Source organism: Mesitornis unicolor, unplaced genomic scaffold (genome assembly GCF_000695765.1).
Source record: "Mesitornis unicolor isolate BGI_N332 unplaced genomic scaffold, ASM69576v1 scaffold14313, whole genome shotgun sequence".
Classification (NCBI taxonomy): domain Eukaryota; kingdom Metazoa; phylum Chordata; class Aves; order Mesitornithiformes; family Mesitornithidae; genus Mesitornis; species Mesitornis unicolor.
Window position 1 is genome coordinate 1 of NW_010175621.1, and position 7,152 is coordinate 7,152.

The 7,152-nt window shown below is 55.6% G+C and overlaps 1 protein-coding gene across 1 annotated transcript; it reads left to right on the top strand.

Moving 5' to 3' along the window:
- The first annotated feature begins 843 nt into the window (after positions 1 to 843).
- GPN2 (GPN-loop GTPase 2) lies at positions 844 to 5,300 on the top strand. The gene is made up of 5 exons (XM_010181465.1): positions 844 to 1,300; positions 2,971 to 3,127; positions 3,301 to 3,461; positions 4,434 to 4,564; positions 5,076 to 5,300. Exons 1-5 carry the CDS (start codon positions 884 to 886, stop codon positions 5,146 to 5,148), a joined length of 939 nt encoding a protein of 312 aa, XP_010179767.1. The 5' UTR covers positions 844 to 883; the 3' UTR covers positions 5,149 to 5,300.
- The last annotated feature ends 1,852 nt before the right edge of the window (positions 5,301 to 7,152 follow it).

Genomic DNA, 7,152 nt, shown 5'->3' on the forward strand with positions numbered 1-7,152 from the left:
TTGGGTAAAACTCTCCCCACAGATGGGCAAGAGTAGGGACCTGTGTCCCACAGGCACAGCCCCAGGGGTCTCTGTGGGGTTTGGGCCTGTTTGCAGCCGTGGCATTGCCGGCTGGGGGATAAGAGAGGTTCTCCTCCCCCTCTAAGAGAGGTTCTCCTCCCCCTCTACTCTGCCCTGGTGAGACCGCATCTGGAATATTGTGTCCAGTTCTGGAGCCCTCAGTTCAACCAGCGTAGGGCTACAAAGATGATGGAGGGAGTGGAGCATCTCCCTTCTGCGGAGCGGCTGAGGGAGCTGGGGCTCTTTAGTTTGCAAAAGAGGAGACTGAGGGGAGACCTCATTCATGTTTATCAATATTTAAAGGGTGAGTGTCACGAGGATGGAGCCAGGCTCTTCTCAGTGACAATGATAGGACAAGGGGTAACGGACACAAACTGGAACACAGGAGGTTCCACTTCAATTGGAGAAGAAACTTCTTCTCAGTGAGGGTGACAGAGCCCTGGCCCAGGCTGCCCAGAGAGGTTGTGGAGTCTCCTTCTCTGCAGACATTCAAAACCCGCCTGGACGCCTTCCTGTGTAACCTCATCTGGTGTTCCTGCTCCGGCAGGGGGATTGGACTGGATGAGCTTTGGAGGTCCCTTCCAATCCCTGACAGTCTGGGATTCTGTGATTCTGTGATAACGGGGTAACATCAACCCTGGTGTGGGGCTCAGCCGTGCAGGGAGCGATGGGAGGCAGCAATTACTCAACAGCACTTTCCCTTCATCTCCACCCGCTTCCTGGGTGTGAAATCCAACAGATCGCACTCGTGTAAATGCAAATCAAATGGTAAATGGAAACTTTTTCTTTCTCAGTCGACAGAAGGAGGAGGAAATGAGCCGACATGTCTGAGGGCAGCAAGGGGAGCTCGCTGGCCTTTGGCCAGGTGGTGATCGGGCCTCCGGGCTCCGGGAAGACGACGTACTGCCACGGCATGCAGGAGTTCATGGGCAGGATCGGGCGCAAGGTGACGGTGGTGAACCTGGACCCTGCCAACGAGGTGATGCCCTACCAGTGCGGCGTGGACATCGCCGAGCTCATCACCCTGCCCGACGTGATGGAGAACTTGAAGCTGGGCCCCAACGGGGGGTTGATCTACTGCATGGAGTACCTGGAGGCCAATTTCGACTGGCTGCAGGACAAGCTGGCCGCTTTCAGGGGTCACTACTACTTGTTTGACTGCCCGGGGCAGGTGGAGCTCTACACCCACCACGATGCCCTGAAGAACGTCTTCGCGCAGTTGGCCAAGTGGAATTTCAGGGTAGGTTTGGAGCGGGGATCAGCGCCTGGCTCACCACGGTCTCGTGCAAGGGGCTCAGAGGCTGCACGCTGCGTGCTTTTATTGTGGTTCTGGGTACTGATGACTGTTTTCTTTTCTAACCCCTTTGCTCTTTCATGTGAAATGGCTTTATGAGGGAAGGAGGAGAATTTTCACAGAATCACAGGATATGAGGAGTTGGAAGGGACCTGGAAAGCTCCCCCAGTGCAACCCCTGCCACAGCAGGATCACCAGAGCAGTCACACAGGAACACGGCCAGGGCTTTGGGTGTCTCCACACAAGGAGACTCCACAACCTCTCTGGGCAGCCTGGGCCATGCTCTGCCACCCTCACACTGACAAACTTTGTCCTCATCTTCAGCTTGAACCTCCTGTGCTCCAGCTTGGGACCATTGCCCCTTGTCCTGGCATTGGCCATCCCAGAGCAGAGCCTGGCTCCTTCCTCCTGACGCTAAATTTTATGGGAGATTGGCAAAAGAGTAGCTTGTTCACTGGGATTATCCTGAACAGAAATGTGCATTCCTTCCTCCTTGCTGTGCACAGGGTCCTGTCTGTGGACCCCATGTGTTTTATCCAGGTGGGTGCTCAGTTTTGGGCAAGGGAGCCTTTGCGCTGCGCCGTGAGAAACCCAGGCGGCGTCTCAGGCCCGACCTGGCTCTCCCGGGTCGCGCTGCAGGCTGCAGTACGTGCTCTGGGCTTGCTTGCACAATGGGAGATGCAAATGGGGCAGCGCAGGTGAGAAGAGGCCGGTAACCGAGCGAACTTGCTTGCGTTGCACTTGGTTTGCAGGCGGGCCAAACCATGAATGCGCAGAGCGGGCACGGCGCGAGCAAGAAGGGCGAGTTCGTTTGCTTGGGAACGTCGCCGGGAATCTGCACATTGAGGGTTATTTTGATTCAAATAAATGTAGCTGAAGTTGTAGTTACTAAAGGGATAGCTACGCTGCTGTTCTGATGCTCTCTTGGTTGCTTACATCTGCTTTAAACTGGCTTTTTTTTTTGCTGCAGAAGCACAGCTGTGACTCACGCCTGACTGCAGAGCCCTGACTTGGAGTAACGTTGTGTAACTTAACAGAGCTCTCGCCCCACGTTGTCACAGCTGCGTGAAACACGGGACATCAAACTGCTCGTTAATTTAATTCTTAATTATCATTTCCAACCACATGACAATTGGCTCTCCCAAGCAGAGCACGGCACGCTGCAGTTACTGCTCGTGAGCGCTCCTGTGGGGAAGGTGGAAATGTGGAGGCAGCCAAGTGGAGGATTTACCCCCCAAAAAAACCCCTGCGGAGTTCAGACAAGTGTGGAAACCTCACCTGCAAAGAAAGCCCTGAGAAAAGGGCGAGCAGTTGCAGGTTTTGGTGTCTCTCAGCACCCCTATAAACCTCCCCACAGCCCTTTCTGTGCCCCAGCACCCTGATCCCAAATCCCCCAGGTGATCCATGGGTGTGAACATGGTGCTGTATCCATTATATATGTACATGTGCTCGTATATGAGGCTGTTTTCTATACAGGAGCTTATAGGGGGTAACCTTCCCTATGTGGGAGTCTATAGTCAGGTCACAACAGATTGTCCTGTAGCCACTGTCCCAAAACCAAGCGGGTGGAGCCGTCCCAGCTCTGACCTTGTGCTGTCCCTCTGTGCTTTGCCCAGCTGGCCGCGGTGCATTTGGTGGATTCTCATTACTGCACGGACCCCGGCAAGTTCATCTCTGTCCTCTGCACCTCGCTCTCCACCATGCTGCACGTGGAGCTGCCCCACGTCAACGTCCTCTCCAAGATGGACCTGATCGAGCAGTACGGCAAGCTGGGTGAGAGCCTTTGTGAGAGGAATTGGGCTGGGGAGTCGGATGTGGATTTGCTGCTCGGGATGCGTGACTGGGAGACGGTGGGGAAACTGGTGCAAGTCTCAGTGGCTTCTTTGTGGCATGTCCCTTGCCCCAGTGTTTACACATTGCCTTTGGATCTTGATGTTTCCCTGCAGCTTTCAACCTGGATTATTACACAGAGGTCCTGGATCTCTCTTACCTCCTTGACCATTTGGCTTCCGACCCCTTCTTCAGGAATTACCACCGCCTCAACGAGAAGCTGGTGGAGGTGATCGAGGATTACAGCCTGGTGTCCTTCATTCCGCTCAACGTCCAGGTGAGGAGGAGGGGGGCAGAGGCAATGGGGAGGGTTGGATACGTCCTCAGCACCTTTTGGGTTACGCTTGCTTAGAGCCATGAGGGCTGCAAACCTCAGCTGGGAAGAGACTGGGGAGGGAAGAGGGCAGTGCAACCCACCCAGACTTGGAAATGGTGTGGGGAAAGGAGAAGGGGAAATGGGGAAGGAGAAGGAGAAGGGGAAATGGGGAAGGAGAAGCAGAAGGGGAAAGGGGAAGGAGAAAGGGAAATGGGAAAGGGGAAGGAGAAAGGGAAATGGGAAAGGGGAAGGAGAAAGGGAAATGGGAAAGGGGAAGGAGAAAGGGAAATGGGAAAGGGGAAGGAGAAAGGGAAATGGGAAGGGGGAAGGAGAAAGGGAAATGGGAAGGGGGAAGGAGAAAGGGAAATGGGAAGGGGGAAGGAGAAAGGGAAATGGGAAGGGGGAAGGAGAAAGGGAAATGGGGAAGGGGAAGGGGAAATGGGGAAGGAGAAAGGGGAAGGAGAAGGCTCATGAGTCTGGGGCTGCGTGGGCCTTGTGTCCTGGAGGAGTCCCCCTTCATTCCGCTCTTCTGTGCCTGCGTTTCAAATCTGGGCAAAGTATTATCTAAAATATTGTTAAATTGGGGAAATACAGAAAATAGATAGGAGACTGGGAGGAATACGTTGGGGAGGAAGGGCTGAAAACGTTGAGCTGGTGGTTTGCAGAAGTGTCAGGTAAGGCAGATGGCTGAGATGAGGTGATGAAAGGGGGTGAGAGGGAGCAGGGGGTCAGCCCCATACGTATTTGACCTCCACAGTGGGTGTCCCCGTGTCCTGTGGCCCCTCTGGGCTCGGGGACACCAGTGGCATCCTTGGGGTGTTGGGTGCCGTGTGGTGGCCCAAAGCCTCAGAGAAAATCGGTGGTGAAGCCATGGCGAGCTCTTGACTCCGGGGAAGGACCGGATTCCCCATGTGTCACCTCCCTCCGCTGCAGGACAAGGAGAGCATGCGGCAGGTGATGCAGGCGGTGGACAAAGCCAACGGCTGCTCCTTCGGGGACCAGGAGCACAGGAGCCTGGAGGCTCTGATGTCGGCAGCGGTGGGAGCCGATTTCCACTTCACTTCGTATCCTTCTCCTCCCGTCCTCTGCTGGGTTGAGTTGTCATTTCTCCTCCCTTGGGGAAGGGAGGCTTGGGGCAGGGTGGGGCTGGCGTTTGCAGGCCCAGGTTGTTCCCAACATCTGATGCTGTTTGGTGATACCCGTGCAGCGACTCCGCAGGGCTCAGCCCCGACCTTGGCAGTCGCTTGTCCACACCAAAGCCACCGCATTTGTTGCTACTTGATAACTGTGAATGTGGGAGGGATCTTTTTGACAACTCTCCTCTCTCTCTCGCACTTGAACTGCTCCGTTCCACCTCATCCAAACCGTACAAGGGATTCTCCTGCGCTCGTCAGCCCTGGGATCAGCCAGAGCCAGGAATAACTCAGGTGATGGGTGCTGCTGCCAGCGCTGCCGCCTTCCTGCCAGCCTCCGGGCTAATGTGGGGCTGGTTCCTCGCTGAGAAAGTGAAGAGCTCCTTGCAGAAGGGAGTGTTTGAGCCCAGCCCCTTGTTTTCCTTAATTACTGCGTTATCAGCACGCTGGCAGTGCAGGAGAGGTATGTGCAATCTCAGGACAAAGCCGTGGAAGAAGAAGTGATGGATCTGTAACACACCCACTTCTTCCACAGCTGCTCTCGGTTTTCACACCTCTCCTTTTCCGACCGGGAGCTTAAGGGATCTCCGCGTTGTGTGACTCAGCCCAAGTGAAAGCCGTCGCAGGCAGAGCTCTGGACTTTCTCTCTCTGCCAGGGTTTGACCTCTTGGGCTTCAGCCCTGCTGCCCAGCAGCGTTTTTGCAGAGAGGCGACGGTTGAGCACAAGGCGAGCGGGGTCTTTCCTTAGGAATGAGAGATTCAGCCGGGTGAAGGCATGGTTAGCGAGAGAAAAGCAAGGTGGAGGAGACTGACCTTTGCCAAGTCTCCTCCTCCCCATCATGACCAAGACAGAGCCAGAAAAATCAGTTTGAGACCAAAGTTCTGGGTTTAATGCATGGGAGGAGCGTGCACGGGCCTCGTGCTCTGTGTACCCAGGCGAAGGAGCCTCCACTGTCTCAGGAAGGGCAGAGAGAGGGTTGTTTTTCTTTTTTTGAAATAATGACTCTTTCTTAATAAAACACTCCTCCGTCTCGCTTTCATCTTGTGAGTTTGCTGAACCTGAATAAATCAAACCAAGAGTGCTGCTGCGAGGCCCGGGGCTAAAAAGCCTCTGGTGGGAGCGTCCCGGGAGCTGCCGCGCTGTGTGCTTTGCAGGAAGGCTCCGTGTTCGCGCCGTCGCGCTCCTCTCTGATCTGCCTGAGCGCAGACAGAGCGTTCCCTGCAGGGAGCGAGGAAGAGCTCGTGGGACGGGAAAGGAGGTCACTCCTGTGTGCTCAGCGCGGGGCTGGTGAGCGACGCGCAAACTGCAAGCTCGGCTTTTGCAGGCTTTTGATGAAGAAAGACCCTGTGTGACTCACTCAGGTTGGGGCGCATCGTTTGCATGTAGGGCCTTTCCCAGCAGGTCTGCCCTCACCCACCTTTCCTTTCTCCAGATCCCAAATCCTGGGGTTTTCCTCTCTTTTTCCATCCGGCTGCAGCTCCTGATGGCGACAGCAGCAGCCCCCAGCCTCGTGTGCTCCTGTTCTGCATCCCCACTGCAGACAGCAGCCGGGGTCTGTCAGTGGGGTGAATTGGGAAGGTGGAGGTGCTGGAAAGCGGGGTGTCCACACCGAGCAGCCCTCCGAGCACCTCCTGGCATCTCACGCAGCCGCACGTAGGATGGGAGCGGGCGAGACTCCCAGCTCAGCCTGCAGACTCAGCAGCGCGTCTTGCCCAAGACCTTGCATAAAATGAGATGTTTCTTTCTCCCGGGACAGCTTGGCCCTTGGCAGAGCGACTGCAACTCAGCGAGTCGCAATGTGAGCGGGGTCTTGTTTAGGAAGGGCCCTAACGCACTGTGGGGAATTAAAACTGAATTTTCCTGCTTGTTCCAGGGCCTGGTGACCTTTTTGGTGAGGAAATCCTTCCTAATACCCAGTCTATCCCTCCCCTGGTGCAACTTGAGGCTGTTTCCTTTTGTCCTATCGCTTGTTTCAGGTGGTTATACAGGGTGATAAGGTCTTCCCTCACCTCATCTTCTCCAGGCTGAAGCCCCAGCCGCTCCCCATCATTCGTGTGCTCCAGACCCCTCCCCAGCTCCTCTGGATGTGCTCCAGTTCCCACCCAGCTTGGTGTGGTCCTCAAACTGGGGGGTGCTCTCAATCCCCTCATCCAGATCAGTGATGAGGAGATTGAACAGACCTGGCCCCAACGCTGAGCCCTGGGGACACCACTTGTGTGGGACTGAACCCCATTCCCCACCGCTCTTTGGGCTTGGCCACCCCACCAATTCAAATGCACCCATCCAAGCCACGAGCTGCCGGTTTCTCCAGGAAAACGATGTCGAAAGCTTTCCTCGAGCCTGGGTAGGCACCATCCGCAGCCTTTCCCTCATCCGCAGGTCACCGTGTCGTAGAAGATCAGGTCAGTCAAGCAGGACCTGCCTTTCAGAAACCAGCGCTGACTGGGGCTGGTCCCGGGTTGTCCTGTCTGTGGCACTGGGGATGATTTGCTCCATTAGCTTCCCCAGCACCAAGGTC

Excerpts from the sequence above, each read along its gene's own strand:
- GPN2 (XM_010181465.1), top strand. The coding sequence starts at position 884 with ATGTCTGAGGGCAGCAAGGGGAGCTCGCTGGCCTTTGGCCAGGTGGTG. Across the intron at positions 3,462-4,433 it reads TCATTCCGCTCAACGTCCAG|GACAAGGAGAGCATGCGGCA; the intron begins GTGAGGAGGAGG and ends CCTCCGCTGCAG. Across the intron at positions 4,565-5,075 it reads GCCGATTTCCACTTCACTTC|CACGCTGGCAGTGCAGGAGA; the intron begins GTATCCTTCTCC and ends CTGCGTTATCAG.